Below are 20,991 nucleotides of genomic sequence, written 5' to 3' on the forward strand. Positions count from 1 at the left end.
TTAAGTACTCTACAGCACAGAGAATATTTTTGGCCAAGTGTTACTTGCACAAGAAGAAACCAAGTATTCCATAGACAGTTTCCCGTTTCTACAGTACCATCAAAACGTTACATGCAACAACTCGTTCACAAGTGGGGTAGTACTGGTTCCGTAACTAATATGAAAAAACTGAAGGAGAATAGCTCTCACACAGGAGAGGTTAAAAGATACAGACAAGATTGCAAGTCAGTCCACATACATCACTTTGGAGACTGGCTAAGGAAACTGGTATTTCACATTCATCAGCATGTAATGCAACAAAAAATGTACATTTACAATCTTACCGGACTCATTCAGTCCATGACAAGCCTATAGCCTACAGATTTCATTGCAAGATTTTGAAACTGGCTAATGAATAATGTCCCCACAGTCCAAATGTACCATGCATGCCTCTCACCTGGAGGCCCCAGTTCGATTCCTGGTCAGGTTGGGGATTTTTCTGGTCCTAAGGGTTGGTTCAAAGTCCACTCAGCCTACATGACTACAAATGAGGAGCTATCTGAGGGTGAGATTTTTTTTTTTTACTAGTGGCTTTACATTACAAACCATTATTCTCGTCATTACTCCGTATTGAAAATAGCTAATCACAAAGTTTACACAAGCAGTAATTTTAATACCACCTATTCAATACAATTTATTCCACTATTGTGTGGTCAAATACACATAGAAATTACCAGAATTTTAAAGGTACATGTTTCGCCCACTTTTTACTGAGCATCATAAGCCACGTTCAATCTTAAAACACACACTGGTCTGAGGAATTTTAATAAATTACATAAAACGTATTGATGAACACTTAATGGTATTGAATTTGTGGTTGCATAATAATTACAGCACAAAAATATTGAATAAAATAAGTACACATATTTTAATCACTTTGAGAAATTAAAAAGTTAGTCTAAAAGTAATTGTGTCACATTGTATTTTAAAAATAATCCATGTCTGACACTGAAATGGATCTTTTTGATAAAAAGCTTGAACAATATATATCACACCTGGGGAACAGATTATCAAAACCAAGGCTTCACAGGATAAGAATAGGACAATTAAAAGATACAGTATTTGATGAGGATGAAAATACATAGTCAAATTGGAGGCGGTATAGATTAAGACATCTTGGAATGTTGGATAAAAACCGTTGTATGCTGAGAGGCGCTAGTAATCATTGAAGCATCTGTCGAAAACGCTGCTAAAATTATTCTATAAAAGAGGGTAGGTCTAAATTTCGTGTGACCAGAAAATGCCCCATGTAGACGTGGATGTCCGTAGTAAACAATGTAGTCATTTCATTCTCCAGATGTAACGTATGTCCTAATGTATCTGCAGTGTTGAAGTTCCTACTTCTAGTGTTCATATCTTATGAGATTTTGATTTTTAATTCTTGTGCAGTTCCAGATTATTCCTGTAAACTTTTCCTTTGCGAGTTCCCATAGATTAAATTCACATGTGCTTAAATCAGGCAAAGGAAGGAACCATAGGTCTTTATTCAAGCAGGATTAATGCCCGATGAATTATAAATCAGATATTTTTTCAGGACACAATTACTTCCAACAGTCATATTCACAGCATTCTCAAACCATATTTTGCTGAACTGACTGAGGAGAAGAAGAAAGGTACGGCTATTTCCAGCAGGATGGTGCAATTACCCATACGGTGCACATCTCTATGCGACGGTTACAGGAAGTATTAGTTGATGATAAGATCATCAGAAAGACCTATGGTTCCTTCCTTTGCCAGATTTAAGCACATGTTAATTTCATCTACGGGAACTCTCAAAGGAAAAGTTTACAGGAATAATCTGGAACTGCAGAAGAATTAAAAATAAAAATCTCATAAGATATGAAACTTGCATCGCAGCTCAAGGAGATAACTTTCAACATCTTCTGTAAATACGGGTGAGTTCGGTTTCATTTACTTGTTTATTTGTTTTGCTTTATTTATTTACTTGTTCCGAGCATTTACATAGCGGGTGAGTTCAGTTTCGTTTTGTTTCTATAGGCGTAATCATGCCACTTCTTTGAGACGGACACGTCCGCTGGCCATTATGGATACCGCGCTCGCTGTCATAGCTTCTCTGCGCTCTTACACCTCGGTACTCTGCTATGCAGAGTTAAATTATACTCCCTGCATCAACCAATTAATAAAACACGCAGTACAGAAACATTTCCCTTGCGCATCACAACCAGTGTGGGCATCGAACTAATTTAACCTCAAATATTAATGATTTTCTTTCTGAACTGAGCAGAGCGAAAGTGGACGCATAAGGAATGAGAGGGCATTGTAATGGACGACAAAACACGCCAAAGTATACGCCCTCTTTCTCATAGAATAATAGTCCCATTAACTTGGGATTTGTGCAAAATGAATCTTTGAACTATTGTCCCAGTCCTTCTGCTCAAAGTTCCCGAAGCAACGATTACCCTACTCTTCACCGCACTGTGAAGCAACCCAGGCAAACACAAGAACATCACTTTCATTCTGCACAAAATGTGGAAGGTCTCTTCTCCATAACTATATATATATATATATTTTTTTTTTTTTTAATTTTTTTTTTGCTAGTTGCTTTGTTGCACTGACACAGATAGGTCTTATGGCAACTATCTTCTCCATTACTACATTATAATATAAAGTTAATGAATGTAAACTATGTAATCTGAGCTGAACTGAAGTAATAGTGATTTTTTAGAGATCGCTGCATTATCTTAGTGCCGACATCTGAATCCCCTCCGTCCGCTCGGTAAAGCGGCAATTAAATGTTCGTTGCAGAGGGGTTAAATTCAATGTTGTTCTTTTGACTTTTCGATCACTTGCAGGTTGTAACCTGTGATAAGACTTCTTTCTCAAAAAGTTAACTCTTGAAAAGGCAATGGTTTTGACTGAAACTAGACAGTTAATAGAAGATGTAAACTGAACAAATAGGCCTACATTGACTTTGCAAATCCAAATACTGCTTTCTTTTCTTCTTCAGCTAAATCCATCAAGTTTTCTTCTTTTGGATCTAGCATGTAAGCTGAGAAATGAGTTAGTGTTAGAGCCATTAGATACGTTTTTGAATATCTGTGCAACAAGTTTGTCCTTTGAAACTTCAAATTCCGTTTGAAGATTCTTCCACACCTGTACCGACTTGGCAAATGGCAGGGTTTTTTTTTTAACAACATCAAGGGCAAAGGCAATAGATTCAAACGACTAATATCTCCTCTACACTGCTTTAATACAAAATTAGAAACCTGTGGTTGTACTGCTTTATCAATAATTTCATGATTTTCTTCAGAATTGTAATAAGTTGGACGATCTTTAAAATATGTTCTGGCAGTAATTAGAATAACATATTCTTAACAAATTATGGTTTATTATTAAAAAATTATAAAACCAGCCAACCCTGCCTGTCAATTTACGCAAAATGCAGAGCCAAATAATCTAAATAATATTTATTCTTCCTCAAATGACTGAGGTTATCAAATCGACAAAGAATATCATACAATATACAGAGTCATATTATTGTACTGCACTTGCGGGGTCGCAGGTGCGAACTGTGGCTCACATGTGGATTTGGCTCTGTTTTACGGCCAGATGCCCTTACTGACGCAACCCTATATGAGGAAAATTTTTGTACAGAGTAAAAATCAATCATTCTATTGATAATGTACAGAAAACAAAGAAGCAGCAGATAAATTACTTTAATTGATGTAATTAAGTGGATGGAGCATAGAGGCAATGCCTTGAGATTGCTATCGAGACTTTCTATGTTTGTATGCCCCCAGCTCACGATGGTCTCATTCGGTACACCAAAGCATCATAAGTAGGTGACCAGTAGTTTAGGAATAGTGCGCACCCGGCATGAGCCATATGTCTCTGATATCCTCAAGGTTGTGCTTATTGAGGTAATATGGAATGATTGGTGAATATATCCTCTTTTTTCTTTCTTTTCTTCATTGAGGTCATCAGGCTGTTGTGCATCTGCTTCAAATCTGACAGCAGGTCAAGAACAAAACCATTTTTGCTCCCGGGTTTGAAGGCGATCATGTTGATTCGTCTTGTCCCACTGTCAACCGCTAGGCCAGGGACTACTTCATGTACTACCCTTTACAACGTAGCGTATCGGCCAAGGAAGACCGGATGTGATGGTGTCTGGAGCTCCGTAGGCATTCACCGCATGGGCAAGACCCTAAGATGTTTGCCTTTCTGGTTTAATAGGCACTATTTTTTATATTCATGCTCTCTGAAAGATCTCCAGAGTTTCATGGTGTCCAACAGGCTGTCACGTGCCTACAACTTAGCAGCATTTTCGGTGAGACATTCGATGTTAAGGGTGGACGCGCACTGAGCAGTTTCAACTTTGAGGTTTCTCGTTGCTTCAATGTTCTCATTGCCAGCTTTGCGGAGGATGTTACAGCTAATGATCTGTTGTAGTGCTGCTTCCCACCTTGCACAACAAAGATCAAGACTTTTAACTGCTTGACCACTGCTTGAGGCAATCTATTTTCTTGAACAAAATATAGAGGAAATGCTGTCTTTCTATGGACTTGAAATAGCAGGAGGACAATGAAAGTCTCAGAGGAGTCCCAACTATATGCCACACAGGCTGGTCAGAAACAAAGTGAATATATGAGCATTAGGGTGTTGGTGATAAATAATTAAAAAAAATTAAATCTGATGTCTCGTGCTGTCATTTTATCAACTGCTGAATTTAGCCAATCTGATTGCTACGAGGGTGAATTCAAATGAGCTTTGCAAGCCAGTGTTGCTAAATCTGCACTTGGCTTAAGGCCGGCTGGAGAGTCATGTTGAGAAATTAGCATCAAGCACAAACACACTGTGGGTCTCAGCAGGTGTCGCTGTAGAAAACTTGCTATGGCGCGATCCTATCAGCTTCGAGATCAGTGTTCAAATCCCACCCCTAGCGAAGTTTTTTATTTGACAGGTGCTCTCAAGCCGGTCTTAAGACACATGCAGTTTTAACAACACTGCCTCGCAAACCCCATATTAATTTAGAAGATGAGTAGATTTATAGTAACTGATCACAGCTCAGGTCAGAAATGAGATTAATTCAGACATTCATGTTAACATACTCAACTACTGCAATGTTGTATTAGTTACCGCTACCGAGGAACAAACGAAAAAACAGCATGAGCCAATGAACTCTTGCATCTGCTTCATTTTTACATTCAAGTATACCGCTCATATCACCCCTTTTTACGAAATACTCGGGTGGGTAAAGCTTAAGCAAATGAGATAGTTACACACTATTACACTCATCTTTGAACTTTTGAATGAAGCAACCCAATAGTACCATACAACAGATCTTAGCTCTCCTCCACTCTCATCATTAAACTCGATCCAACTTCTAACTTAGTATACCCGTAAGTTATACATGAGTGTACTAATAATCATTCCTTGTATCTGGTGCTAGGCTATGGAATTCCCTCCCACAAATAACTGCACGATATTAGGCTCTTTTAAAAAGTACCTCATCCACAGTAGAGTCCAGATGCTACATCTTCTACTAGTGATTTTTCCTAGTCCATGGCATCTCTAGAAGGAAGTAGCTTAGTGATCTTGAAAACTGAATAAATATTTTAATTGGGATGTTTGTTTCCAAATCCAATTATTGGTATCACCAACAAATTTGGATGCTGGTAGGGAAAGAGATGAAAGTCGCAGAAAATATTGGTCTCTATTTTGAACAATAATAATTTTCTTGTTTAAATGTTTTGATGGTTTGTGGTGTAGGTTTCTGTAGTCGCCCTAGTTCGTGAAACAAGGGCAGCGACTGAGTGGCCAAGAAAGTGGCCATCCGGGTTGCGATACCAGTTTCTATAAAATAGTACTAGGCACCTCAGGCATATTCTTTGCTGTGGCCCTCCTCGTGCTCAGATGGCTAGGACTATACAATTCCCCAGCAGTCCCTCGACCATTAGAGTGAAGAGACACACTTGGACCACGAGTAAGCATGACAGCATCCTGTTTCACAGAAATTTACAGACCTCAGAATGATTCAAGCAAGAATGGAGCTTACGAGAGTGATCTTGAAAATTGAAAAGTATCTGAATTGGGATACCTTCAATTTAACAGGGTAGGGACTCCTTAAAAACAACTTGCCAAAATGGAATTTGAGGGAGTTCTATCAATATTAATAGGGCTAATGGAAGAAAGTAGAACAGACTAACTGGGCCAAGAGGAAGCATCTGGAAGTGATAGGAGTCAATAATGTTTGGGTAAGGAGAGATAACAAGAGGTAGAAGATTATATGGAGCTCCTAACATTGTTGAAGGGGGAGTGTGGGGTGGAACTGTGTATCAGGAACATCAAAGCATGCAATATAGTTTCTGTTACCAAACCCCATGACGCAACTGACCCGAAGCACCTTGGTCTACAAAGTGATTACTGAAGACTACGAGGTGTCGTGTGGTCGGCACAATGAATCCTCTCAGCCATTACTCCTGACTTTCTAGACTGAAGTCACTACTGTCTCACAGTCAGATAGCTCCTCAATTGTGAACACAGGCTGAGTGGACCTCAAACCAACCCTCAGATCAAGGTAAAAATCTCTGACATGGCTTGGAATTGAACCTGGGGCCTCCAGGTAAGAGGCAGGCACACTATCCCTACACCAAGAAGCTGGCTAGTTCTGTTAGGAACGCAAATGAAGTAATGATGTTGACAGATTTAGTGGATGGAAGAATTAGAACAAGAACCATCTTATATTTGCAGTGAGGGACAGCAGATTAGCATGAAGCAGACAAGATTGATGAAGCACTGAGTGATCGTTGTCAGGATCAACAGCAAGGATAGGATAGTATTATAGCGTGATGGGAAAATGTGGGGAAGATATGGAACCTAATAGGAACGGAAAGAGTTTACACCATAGGAAAAGACCTATCTGTGTCGGTGCAATGTAAAGTAAATTATAAAAAAACAAAAGTTTAATAGGGCTTTTGTGCTAGTATGGGATTAGCAGTTGCAAATTAATTCTCCAAACTTAAATTCACCAGAACCATAAGAGCACGTGGATGTGATAATGAAAAGTTTCGAAGAATAGACAATCAGCAGGTTCAGGATAGAGAAATAATGAATGGCACACAGGATGCTTTAGTAGAAATGGCAAGGAATGCCTAGGAACAACTGTGTGTAAAGATGGGAAAAGCAAACGTCCTGGTGGGGAAAAAAAAAAAAAAAAAAAGAAGAAGAGAGAGAACTGATGCAGATATGTACTGTAGATGAAAGAAATAATGAAAAATAAATCATTGTAGTATTTTTTTTTTGCTATTGGCTTTATGTCGCACTGACACAGATAGGTCTTGTGGCGACAATGGGATAGGAATGGTCTAGGAGTTGGAAGGAAACGGCCGTGGCCTTAAGGTACAGTCCCAGCATTTGCCTGGTGCGAAAATGGGAAACCACGGAAAACCATCTTCAAGGCTGCCGACAATGGAATTTGAACTCACTGTATCCCGGATGCAAGCTCGCAGCCGCGCGCCTCTAACCGCACGCCCAACTCGCCTGGTATATTGTAGAGTCTAAGAACCATGGGAAGATTTCTGTAATAACCAAGTAAAGCTTGGTCAAGCGACAGTGAAACCCTTCTTGACTGTAATTAAGAATATCCAAATGGGAAGGAAAAGGAAAATGAATAGTGCTGTAGGTAAAACTGGTGAACTCACCACAGATTTTGGGGAATCATTAGGCAGATAGCTGCCTCTGTGGATCCGTGGTAGTGTGTCGGCTTCAAACCCGGCAGAGGTAGTCGGATTTTTGAAGGGCGGAAAAAAGTCCACTCGACATTCCATGTCGTACGATGTCGGCATGTAAAAGATCTCTGGTGATACATTTGGTATTTACCCGACAAAATTAATTAAATCTCAGCCACAGACGCCCAAGAGAGATCCGGTTTAGTCTGCCTGCCATCTAGTGGGCCTAGAGTAAAACGGAACGTTGAAATTGACGAGCAGACAGCTAGATGGCGTCAAATCGAAATGCCTGCACACGGTAGCTGAGGCCATACGATTATTATTATTATTATTATTATTATTATTATTATTAGGCAGATGGAAGGAATATTTTGAAAAATCTTCCCAATATAAAAGGAATTCTTTTTGCTGAATTCCCCAAAACTGAGTTCATGGGAAACAGAACAATGTCAACAAAATTACGCTCAAGGAAGGAGAAAGGATGGTAAATAAACTACGTCATAAGGCAGCAGCTCAATCGATGAAATTAGACCTGAAACTGTGAAACACCAGATAGTGGAAGGCAGGAATGAAGTGACTCCATAGACAAGATAAAAGGAGTAAATGTACCAATGTATAAGCAAAGTTTTCTTTTTTCTTTTTTTTGCTAGTTGCTTTACGTCGCACCGGCACAGATAGGTCTTATGGCAATGATAGGACAGGGAAGGGCTAGGAGTGGGAAGGAAGTGGCTGTGGCCTTAAGGTACAGCCCCAGCATTTGCCTGGTGTGAAAATGGGAAACCACGGAAAAACATCTTCAAGGCTGCCGACAGTGGGGTTCGAACCTACTATGTCCCGAATACTAGATACTGGCCGCATTTAAGCGACTGCAGCTATTGAGCTTTAGAGCCCAAGGAATAAAAAGGATTACAACAGCTACAGAGCCCCCCACCAGTATACAAGGCAAGATGTTTAAATCAGATTTTCAGTAGACCTATATGAATAGTAACTGAAAAATGCTATGAGAACAATATAGCCTATATAGATTTTTTTTCTGCTGGTTGCTTAACGTCGCACCAAGGATGAGAACAATAAGCAGGTACATTTTATGTTTCAATCTACAGAAGACATATGAAGGGGAAAGTTACCAGTACTGAGGGATTATGGGAAGGTTATTACAGTTGAAGGCATCTGTGTTGGCAATTGAGTTGTAGTGTGAGTTCATGGTAGAATTAATTCTTGGTTCAAAGTTGTTACAAGGGTTAGACAAGGTTGTAATCTTTCAGTTTTGTTGTTCACATAACACGTATGTATGTACAGTCCTCAGCCCGAAGGCTGGTTGGATCCTCAACAGCACCACCATCAGTTGTCACAGATGGCCTAGGCATCACTGAATGAAAGGTTTAAATTACAGGGAGTGTAAGCAGTTTGGACTATAACAACAACTTTGTCTTTATGGAAGACTGTGCTGAAAGCCAGCATTCAAATACGTAGGAGTTTTAAAAGAGGTGCAGCAAGTATGATATGAAAATTAGCATATCCAAGACTAGAGTTACCAGTCGGTAAGAAACCCAGGAGGACAGAATGTCAAGTCGGGAATACAAAACTGGAACAGATGGACCAATTCAAGTGAGATGCATGTTCTCAAAGATGGTAGTATACTTAGTGAAATTGAATCAAGGTGCAGCTAAGCTAACGCAGTGAGCTCAAAGTTGCAATTAACAGTTGTCGGTAAGAAGGAAGAGAGTTCTTGGGCGAAACTATATTTACACTGGTCTCTTTTCAGATAGACTTTGCTGTACAGGAGTGAAATCCTGGGTGGACTCAGGATAGTTGGTAGTAACAGAGATAAAAGTAGACAGAATGATTGCTGACACACACACACACATACACACACACACACACAGGTGGGAACAATGGCAGGAAAGTACTCAAAGTAATGGTAGACTATGGCGAAGATGGGTGGACTCAATTTTTTATGATCTAATAACATGAGGTGTGGAAAACGAGGCCACAGAGGTAGTTACATAATGAGGATTATGAAGGCACTTAATTAACAAAGGCTTGCAGACCGAACACCGAAAGGTGTAACAGTCTATATTGAAGAGTTAAGTCCAATAAAAACTAGTTTGAAGACCATAAAGGGACTGTCAGGACCAGAATTTCAGTATGTGAAAAAGTAACTAAGTGAAAAATGCTGAGAGGAATATGTATGTATGTAGTTACTAGTAATATAATACTTTCCATTCAAACTATTGTCAATTCTGGTGGAGGTACATTTTGTAGCTAGAATCTACTCTACATTTATGCATATTAATTAAATGAGATTATGTGTGACAAATACCCATTGGATAACTGTAGCATATGGTACAAACAGTCTGGCTCCATGGCTGAATGGTTAGCGTGCTGTCCTTGGGTCCCAGGTTCGATTCCGGGCAGGGTCGGGAATTTTAACCAAAATTGTTTAATTTCGCTGGCACAGGGGCTGGGTGTACGTGTCGTCTTCTTCACCATTTCATCCGCATCATGATGCGTAGGTCGCCTATGGGTGTCAAATCAAAAGACATGCATTTGGCGAGCCGAACTTGTCCTCGAACACTCCCGGCACTAAAAGCCATATGCACTTTCATTTCATGGTTAGAAACAAATTAATGAAATATAATAAATACATGCAATGTAGGCTAGGCTACATTAAACTACTGCACAGTCCATAATACTTGATTAAATTTCTTAAATTATGTAGATTTGTGCAACAAGTTTTCTTCTTCATTACTATTATTATTATTATTATTATTTCGTCCAACTCGTTGGCTGAATGGTCAGTGTACTGGCCTTCGTTTCAGAGGGTCCTGGGTTCGATTCCCGGCCGGGTCGGGAATTTTAACCTTCACTGGTTAATTCCAATGGGCCAGATGTTTGTGCTGTCCCCAAAATCCCTGCAACTCACATACCACACATAATACTTTCCTTCACCACAATAACACGCAGTTACCTACACATGGCAGATGCCACCCACCCTCGTCGCGGGAGGGTCTGCCTTACAAGGGCTGCACTCGTCTAGAAATAGCCACACGAAATTATTATTTCCACAGTAAATTGGGTCAATGGTGCAGATTACCTTCCTTGAATCGTTCCTATCTGAAACCAGGTATTCCTGTAGGTTTTACACTGCCATATCCTTCATACAGTCCAACCATAATGTTTTTGGTCTTTCCTTTTTCCTTCTAACAGTCAGAGACATATCCATTACCCTTCTTCAACCTTCCTTCCCTTAACTTTTCCATTTATATTTTTTTTTGCCATTTGTTTTACATAGCACTAACACAGATAGGTCTTATGGCAACAATGGGAAAGGAAAGGCCTAGGAATGGGAAGGAAGCGGCTGTGGCCTTAATTAAGGTACAGCCTCAGCATTTGCCTGGTGTGAAAATGGGAAACCACGGAAAACTATCTTCAGGGCTGCCGACAGTGGGGTTCGAACCCACTATCTCCCGCATGCAAGCTCAAGCTGCACACCCCTAACCGCACGGTCAACTCGCCCGATTTTTCCACTTATTTCGCCCCCCCCCCCAACTAATGTTCCTCTTGATTATTATTTGTAAAAAATATAATTTGAATGAAGTAACCCAGATTTAAAAAAAAACCTCAGCAGAATTTCAGGAGAAAATAGAAACAGAAATAAGATGTATGATGAATGAATGAATCATAAAGCTAAGGAGAAAAGCAGGACAAGTCCAGAAAGTTAACACAAAATTTTTAAACCACCCTACAGAGTATGAGCAAAACAGTATGGGTAAGGGAGGGAATAAGGAAACAAGATTTATAATTAAGAACTGAAGATGTTCCAGCTCTTCTGAGCACTGAATTTCATTAAGAGTTGTTTAGTGAAGATGCTGTACACACCTCTATGTCTAAGATGATGTTGGTCTATGTCTCTTGAACACAAGAATGATATTACTGTACACAATTAGTCAATACACAGTGTGCTCAATCTCTGGAGCACACTAACAATTCAAAGAAATATACCGTAACTTACCAGCTTTGTTGACAAAAGTGAATTCATTGAACTGTAACCTTCATGCACCCATCATGCCTACGTAAGAACAAAGAAAGGGGCCTATAACCTAGACATTACGCCCTTTATACATCATCATCATAACCACGAAAGGTTGTCCTTGAAGTAGTTTAATGCAAAATGATAAGCATACAGTAATCTATTATGATTTTTGTAGCAAACTACACACTGAAATTTTCAGTAAAATGTTACATACATAATAATGAAAGTTGGCATTAATGCGATTAGTTGGAAATGCAGGAGAGCTCACAGAGCTTAAAGTCCAACTGAAAGAAAATTTTACAGCATCTTGAACAATGTTCTACAATAAGGGAGAGGTGCTGATTAAAGAGGAAGTACAGCTGGGCAACCATCCTCTACTAATACAAATTAGAGCGAAAATGGAAGAGGCCCCACACTATGAAAAATTAAGGAATCAGCTACAGACAGTGAAGGGCCACATAGGGCATGAAAATTAAAGACAACCTATGCCTCCCAAACACATCAGCGGGATCAGGAGAAACAATATTTCACCGAGAGAGATCGGCCATAAAAGATTAAAGTGAGGAGCCTGAAACAAGTACGTGCAAGCAATGTCAGACTCCACTATAGGAATCATGGTTGCCGAATCACATCCCCAAGTTGAGACACACTGGCTCCCTTTTCGTTGTTTTTTATGATACGGGATAACACGGATTAATTCCAGCACCATAACCCATAGGGATATAAGAAAAGGAATCATAGTTAAAATGATTAAACCAACAATTCCCAAATAAAGACTGAAGATCTATCACAGATGTTTTTCATTTATTTTAAAACACTGTATAACAAGAAACTTAGAACTGTTCTCTCAGACTCAAAAGACGCTTGATTCGAGAGTATCTTATTGGTATGTGATTTTCTGTTTCAACATTGGTTGAATCATCACAGTCAGGCTATACAGCCAAACTTGTCTGTAGTGGAAATTGAAGGCGAATGATAAGAAGTGTTCAACGTTTCCCTTTCTATTAACGAGCCCAACGTAATCTGTAATGTCAAGTCATACAGTTTACAGTGACGACTGGTTCTACATTGGAAATGATGAGTGCTGTTGCAGCTTGATATAAGGTACTAAGGAAATCAAGTAACCATCCCTGTGTACTTAATGCAATTGAAATCTGTGTGATAACTTGCTCGATTATGGTGTCCATCCAGGTGTGTAATTGTATGTAATTTATTCATAAGGAAGGAAGCAATGAATAATCTGATTGCTACGTACCACACTAGTATTCACCTGGAGCTGAATTGTGGAAGCAATGGAAAACTACTTACTAACTTAGATAGCCAAGAGTAGAATTTTACAAGGAAGAGACCTTAGTCAACAGGAAGATAAGGTGCAAACCCTTTTTCACAACAGCAGATTTAATAAAGAAGTTACAAAGGTAGGACCAATGAGGTCAGAAATTTAAAATACTAAGCAACAGAACAAACTGGCAGCAAGTGGAAATGGCCACCAGTAGGCCTACCCAAAGAAATATGTTGCACACTTTCATAGCTAAGCATGAAAATATGCCTTCAGAGGTTACTTTACAATGATAATATAGGATTAAGCCACTAGACTGAAGACTAAAATGCAACAGTTATTTTCATATGTAATACACAATGCACATATGAAAATTCAGCTTAAATTGGCCATAGTTTGACTAACATTAAATGTAGGCCTATTCCTTCTATTTCTACAGTAATACTTGTGTCTAAAACATTATTATTGATATAAGGCCTAGATTTAAATAAGTTATGGTACCTCAGTTTCCATACCATTAGGACATATTTATTTATGAAGACTGTTTGGATTTCCACACTGCTACAGTTAAGTACGGTATACCTACAGAGGGTACCATACAATTTGCTTCATTTTTGACCCATTACTTACAAACTTCATATTTGTTTACATTCATTTACTACCACTACCTGCATAATACAGGCTTTTTCAAATTCTTCAAATTAGCTTTAAGTGAAAATGAACATCAACTTGCCGCATTGGGACAACTTGTGCAATCTGAATTCCGATAACAAATTCTCAAAGAAACAGTTCCTCCTAAACAAACCTTCTAGTTTTCAAATATAAACTTGCAACAAAGCATGAAAAAATACAAACCTGGAGCTTGCAAACATCAGCAAATTGAAAAGCAGTCCATTCTATGTTCGAGAGTGGACAAAACAGGAATTAATTTCCTGCACATTCTTTAAGTGAACATGTGACAAGGGCATTGGTCTGGCATGGTTAGAATATCGGTCTGGATTGGTTAGACCATTCGTCTGGGAGAACAAGCCCCCAAGTTAGGCCTGTGAAGCGATCTACAGGGTTGCATCTGACGCATACTACAACAACTTCAAACTGTGCAGTTTTCCGATTTCCACCAAATATTGCAGTCCCATAGCCAGACATGATTTGAGCTAATCATAGGTAATAAATTTCATATTATTCTGTATTGAAGAGCAATAAATTAAATTTTAACTTTTGAAGTTTACAATAAATGTACTGAATAGGTAGAAACCTTTTAGCTCTTCTTTTACATTATGATCTAAGCTACGTCAACGAGACAATAGCAAACTGGTCTTTACCACAGCCTCCAACAGAAACACAGAAAACAGTTGCATTTCCCAGATTTACAGTCTCCACTTTAATTCTCCTATGTAGGCCTAAGTAATAATACCTACTTCTTGAGGCAGCTTGATGGGTCCCTGACAACCATAAAGGAAGGAACACTCCACTACACTATTTCTCTTTCATAAACATGTGAATGGTCAATAGAAGCACTCCCGAGGAAATTAAATTTCAATTATACCTGTCTGCGACTTCAAATTTTAAAAATTAAATAAACCTGTTGATGAAATTCCATATTTTCCTTTCCATTAGCGAGCCCAATGTAACTAAGTGACATCAAATCATACAGTTTACAACGGTGAGTAGTTTTATGTTGAAAATGATAAAAGATAAAAATAAGAAAGAATTGCAGTCAAAATAAGAAAATTAAAATATTATTATAAGCTACTATTGAAGCTACATATTCCAAAACCATGCTGCCATACCAATAATATTCAACTAAATAACTTTCTCTCTGTTTACATTATCTCCCATCACCAAACCGACACTACAATGTAAATAAAAACCTCAAACCATTGCAAAAAAGAATTGCAGTTCATAAAATGAATCTGACAAATTACATATTACTGAATCTAGGCATAAAAGTGTTCATATCCAACCATTACACGAACAAAAGTAATCAAAACAGGATTCTACAATCAGTCACGTTTCCACTCCCTGTCAGACTAATGTTACATGAATAACTTGGCACGAATGTTGACTAAAACAAATGCTACCTAAAATACATGCTTACTTGAACAATATATACTTATAATACTGAAACAATTAAGTGCATGGCCAATGTCATATCTGTAATTATCATTACAAATTTTGCAGAAGTTTACTATCTACTGTAGACCTACATAAAACCCAATTTAATAGTAGCATAGGCCTACATTAAATGTTCTAGGAAGTAAACATCTATTTTAATTCATTACAGTTTTAATAAACTAAACAATACCATACATCACATTTTTGAAGCATTAATGTTGTAATCGATTTCCGAAAACCATAATACTGAGATGCTGAACATACCTGTTGCTGATGAACTTATCACCGTAGGTTAACACACATGCTGGATAGTTGACATGATGAAAAGGCGTTTCACTGTTGATAAACTAACACTGATCTGACCGAATCTATGGAAAAGAATGCACCATATAACAACGTGATCACAGTATACTGGAATAAAAAACATGCATGCTAATTTATGGGAATGGTCATAACAGTAGCATATTTAAGATGATATTTACTTCGGCAACTACGGTAGATCAACTAAATGAACACCAAAAAGGCTGAATGATAACCCATGTTAATAAGGTGAAATGTCATAGGACATACAAAACGCCATTTGCTAATAAACAATATTTGGTTAGGCCTATTCAGAATCATGTCTTGACCTCTACCGCCTTCTTTTTACATTCCCTGGGTAGGGACCGAACTCAATCCGCTATCAATGTCAACAGTCGGAAAGGTTATCAATATGGTGTATGTAATTAAACAGTATATCCGTCGCCATACACAAAGCAAATAATTAATGATTATGTTGACAGCATCATTTACCTTTATGGCATAAAAATACACAACACGAACAAGATCAACAGCATAAGTCCTCAACACAACACCGTGATACTAGCCTACAAGTGTACTTCCTCTGACGTCATTGATTCTTCCTTGCGCGTTCAACTTGGTATCTTCTTACGAGTTCATTCCCGCTCGATGTTATGCTACAAGTAACGTACTTCAATTTTCCTGATCGCAAGTATCGTCACAGCAGTGAGAGCAGCACTAATATACAAAACATAATATTGTAGCAATGTTTAACATGACCCCATCGGTGAATATTACACTTCCCGATGATGTCATTATGACATCACTAATCGCACAACCTTCATCTCCCGTAGGCCCCATGACCTTGATGGACAAACACTGTTGTCAGTTATAACATATTTTATTTGATTTTTATCGCTTAAGCATATACGTTTACGTCTACTTTCTTTATCATGAGGGGATTTTCTTTCTTCATAATAATATATTTGTTGAGACTTTTACCAGACAGTTAAAGTTACTTGCATAAGAATTTAACTGAAAACTTGGGAGTATAAATCACTCTTCAGTTAGGTCCACAGTCCATTGAGGATTGTCAGTACCATTCCACCAGCTCCCCCCTCCCCCCCCCCCAACCCCTAAAAAAAAGGAATAGGCGAGAAACAAAATTAACTGATTTACGCCAGAGTATACACGACATAATGCCTTAATATACGAGCTTGGTTTTATCAAATACAGTCTCTACTGAATTTGGTTTTATGCTGGTATGTTAACAATGCTACATAACAATCCTAACAAAGTAGTGCGTTAATAATTCACAAGACACTGCAGGAATGCCCCTCGAACGCTAAAACCCTCACCTATGTTAATCTATTTAATCATGTACAGAAAAAAAAGCAATAAACAGTGAATATTTCTGTTTTGCTCTTTGAAAGACGCTCTGTAGCAGGTTGGTAATTGAACCGCGAGGGTAGAGAGATCGGCGCTGTTATTTACAAGGTTTAAGAGGTTATGATAACCCAGACCATATGGAACATCTGAAACCTTAAATATGCAGAGTATTTGAATTTCAGGTACAATAATTTACTAATTGTCGAAATGGCTCGGTGACGCTATCCAATTGCCGGATTTTCAACATCTGTAAGAAAGAAAAAAAAAAAAAAAACACGTTGTGTATTTATTTAACAAAGAGTTTCCATACATCATTGGACCAATATTTACTCTTTGGGAGGGACAGTACAGTTCCCAACAACTGACATCTGTCACCCTTCAATGTCACATTTAGCCAGATGGAGAGCGCAAAGACAATTTTTGCTCATTTAAATAAACACCTTGTTGTTTGAAAGTAAGAGAATTACGTCAGCGTACATTTTGACATCATAATAGGAATGCTATATGTTAAATCGTTTAGGGGATTTATTACCATTTCATACCGAAGTGATATTGGGTTAGGTTACGATTCTCCCAGTACCCACGTTCTCGTCTATTTTAGTGTGATACAGTGTGTTTATTTTATTGGGTATTATTGTATGCTACTCGTACCCTACTTGCTATTGTTAGAATAAACGATAATTTAGAATCTTTTATGTTTAATATGTTTTTTCCTGAGGTCTTCCTAATGATAGGGTTGTGACTGATCCTTTTTGTAAATTCTTTTCCAGTAATGTTGAAATATGTATATGTGGCGTTGGCCACAATTTTGTTTATTATTCCTGTGATCAACACGCAGTACGAACATGTAAGTAACATTGAATTTTGGACATATCTTTCAGTGTTCTTGTGAAAACATTAATTGTTCTGGACTTAAATAAATACCGTCTTTAAAAAAAAAAAGTGTTTTCTGTTAGTGTACTAATTGTTTTTTTTAAGAAGAGTTTTTGTCAGATATTGTTGGGGTAGAAGTAGTTGATTTTATAGCTAGACAGTTTCCAACAAGCTTAATAAGCATAATTCAGCGAGAACTATGATAATGCATGACCTGTTCAATGCACATAGTGTTTGGGATGTGTTTATTTTATTGACTTTATGACTTCTTCTTGTTCCTAAGAATTAATAATAATAGCCTATGCATTAATGTACTGTGTGCCTCTGCTACTATGTTGCCATTTTAATTTTACACCATTTAGGCTGCCTATGTGTCAATTTCGATGTTCCATTATACTTCGACCCCCTGCGGGTGGAGGACGCACATGTAGAATACACCCGCAGTATCTCTTGCCTGTCATAAGAGGCGACTAACAGGGGACCAAGGGGCTCCCAACTTGGGAGTGTGGATTGGCGACCACAGGGCCCTTAGCTGAGTCTTGGCATTGCTTGCACTTGTGCCAGGCTCCTCACTTTCGTCTATCATGTCCGACCTCCCTTGGTCAACTCTTGTTCTTTTCCGACCCCGACGGTATTAGAGCATTCGAGGTCTAGGGAGTCTTTCATTTTCACGCCCTTCGTGGTCCTTGCCTTTCTTCGTCCGTTACTTCATTTTTCAAAGTGACAGATCAGTTATTTTTTCTCTCTCTTTACGCCCTGTGGGTGGGGGACGCAGACGAATAATACACCCACGGTATCCCCTGCTATCGTGAGAGGCGACCAAGGGATTAGAACCATGAAACTACTTTTGATTTGTACCATCATGTGGGGAACACCATGGGTTGCCAGTACTTGCGAGTAGTACCACTAAATTAGGTACGAAATAGGTTTGTGATTAGTAGCAGTAAAGAGGCTGGCCTGGGGGTTTCCAGTACCCGTGCGTTGTACCCATGTGAGCAACACCGCGGGTCTGGGCGTAGCCTGCGAGTTATACCGCTATATGAGCGGCACCGTGGGTCTGCGTTGCCTGTGATTAGTACCCACTATGTGAGGAGCACCACGGGATAGTGCGAGTCCCTGTGGTTAGTACACCTAGGTGAGGTCTGCGTTCCCTGTACGAAGTGCAATGCTTGTGAGTAGTACCGTCTTGTGTGGAACACCATGAGTCTTCGCTACTTTTGATTAGTACCCCAACATGACAAATACCATGGTTCTACTTTACTCGCGACATGTACATCAAGTATCATTGTGCTTTATAAGTGGTCCCTTGGTCAGTAATATTATTATTTATGATCTTTTTTTGAGTCTGATCCACTGTGTTTTGTTGGGTTCATGTACATCCATTCATTCTTCATGACATTTATTATTTTGGTCAGTGGATGAATTTGAACTTTTTGTTATTTCATTTCGTACCATTAGGGGCCGATGACCTCGATGTTAGGCCCCTTTAAACAACAAGCATCATCATCATTATACTCCGTGTGATGACAGAGAAATTAGAACCCTGTTTGTTGATGTGCAGCTGACTTTTAATTCATTTTATTTGATAAACTTCAAATGTGTCATCGGAGGTCTTTGACATTGCAAGGCATCAGTGGCGTATGCTAGGATTAAGAGATGGGCTACCAACTAGACTTAGGTTACCTGTTTTCGATGGTTGGTTTAGTGAACATCAAGCCAGCGTTTTGAGCCGCAGCCAATAGCCAACGGGGAAGCCTGCTGTGTTGTGAACGCTGCTTCACAAGCTACTGCCCTGGCCTCTGCTACTGCCAATGCTCAACCCCTTATCAGTGGAGATGGTAACCTAAGGTTCAGCAAATGCGAGTCTGGCTTTGAGGCTAAATGGATAGAATGTTTGCCTTTGGTCCGATGGCCCCGGTTCAGTTTTCAAAAGCAACTCCCTCATACTGTTAATTCCCCTTGCTTGGAGACTGGGTGTTTGTGATGTCTTCACCATTCATTTTATCTCCATTAGGTCAACACGAAGCCTATACAGTTGCCATGCCCCATTATTATTATTATTATTATTATTATTATTATTATTATTATTATTATTATTATTATTATTATTATTAAATAAAAGTGTTGAATTTTACAACGGCCATGCCCATCATTCACTGGTTAATTAGCTTCCTCGGGAAATCAATGCTGGTGTCCGACCCATGATCAGGGGTTCGATTCCAACCAACGAAAGAATACACTAAACCTGAAAGATGGCATTTCATTTTAGCAGATCTACCAATAAAAATAAAACTATATTCCTCCTTTAACAGCAGCCATGCAGTCTCATCCTACAAAGATGTAGAAGTAAACGGGAATGAAATACCAGTACTCTGTTATCTATATCATTAAGTGAGAAGTATGAGGTGCGGAAGTACATACGACGAGTAACGCATGGTTGATAGTTAGGAGTGGCGATCTGACGGACCAAAGCCTAGCACACCTATCCCCCGCTGTCCCCGCTCCTAACCGATATACAGCAGCAAGCCGCTTGTGGCAAGTCGAGGGGAGAGGGGCGAGAGTCTGGGCTGCAATAGCAGTCTCCGATGCCTTGCCTTCAGAAAGATGTGTGACGTTTTTTCTCACTGATTTCAACTTTTGTAAATGGAACAATTTTTCATATGCTTGCATTATAATGTGCTTTAGACTCCCATCATGATCAATTGAGCTTTGGTCTTCACTGATAGCCTTGGTAGCCCTCAGTATACGCCACTGCAAGGCATGGAGCATGGAAAGGATTTTCTTCTGCCTGATATGACAGCAGCAAAGCTGATCAAGGGAACCAAGCAGTGTGCTTGAGGATGATTGTATACTGACCACTTGACCATATTTATATCTGCAGTCTGAGTGCACTGGGACGTTATTTGGAAAAAGAGCGTTTGGCATTCATGCATTGCTCAATCACTTTCAAATAGCATAAAATCCAAGTAACTGTAGTCAGCAAATCAGAAAACGCTACTGCATTTAAACTCGTGAAAGATGAACTCCATTTTACATACAGAAGTAGATGATGAGCCTGGATATCTAGTGAGAACATTAGTACCTGTCAGTAAAATGTTTTCACAGAGAGCAATATTTACTTGAAAACAGGGTTACCATATTCTCTGAAGAAAGAAAAGACACCTTACAAAAAAAATTGTATAATTTTCAAAAAGAGCAGTTACTCTACATTACATTTCATCTGTCTCTGTGCCCAAACATACATCTCACATGAACCAAATTGTTTTAACAATTTTGGACAACCCTTTAATTGT

At 38.9% G+C, this 20,991-nt stretch overlaps 2 protein-coding genes across 7 annotated transcripts in view; one reads left to right on the forward strand and one right to left on the reverse strand.

The window, feature by feature from the left end:
* Mef2 (myocyte enhancer factor 2) overlaps positions 1–16,237 on the reverse strand; it is a 778,785-nt gene extending 762,548 nt beyond the window's left edge. Inside the window, exons 1-2 of one of the 3 annotated variants that reach the window (XM_067145245.2) lie at positions 15,950–16,237; positions 15,422–15,525 (exon numbers count right to left, since the gene is read on the reverse strand). The gene's annotated coding sequence lies outside the window, so the exon portion shown is untranslated. Of the gene's footprint in view, positions 1–15,421; positions 15,526–15,639; positions 15,832–15,949 lie in introns of those variants that run through there. The other 2 variants (XM_067145246.2, XM_067145247.2) reach the window with 2 other exon arrangements.
* A 927-nt stretch (positions 16,238–17,164) lies between these two features.
* The window catches only part of Pal1 (Peptidyl-alpha-hydroxyglycine-alpha-amidating lyase 1), a 125,927-nt gene continuing 122,100 nt past the window's right edge, over positions 17,165–20,991 (forward strand). For all 4 annotated transcript variants that reach the window (XM_067145258.2, XM_067145259.2, XM_067145260.2 and 1 more), the window contains exons 1-2: positions 17,165–17,279; positions 17,596–17,672. In XM_067145258.2, the coding sequence (XP_067001359.1) occupies positions 17,598–17,672 (75 nt within the window). In that variant the 5' untranslated portion in view covers positions 17,165–17,279; positions 17,596–17,597. The remainder of the gene's footprint in view (positions 17,280–17,595; positions 17,673–20,991) is intronic.

Source organism: Anabrus simplex, chromosome 4 (assembly GCF_040414725.1).
Source record: "Anabrus simplex isolate iqAnaSimp1 chromosome 4, ASM4041472v1, whole genome shotgun sequence".
In the NCBI taxonomy this organism is placed as follows: Eukaryota; Metazoa; Arthropoda; class Insecta; order Orthoptera; family Tettigoniidae; genus Anabrus; species Anabrus simplex.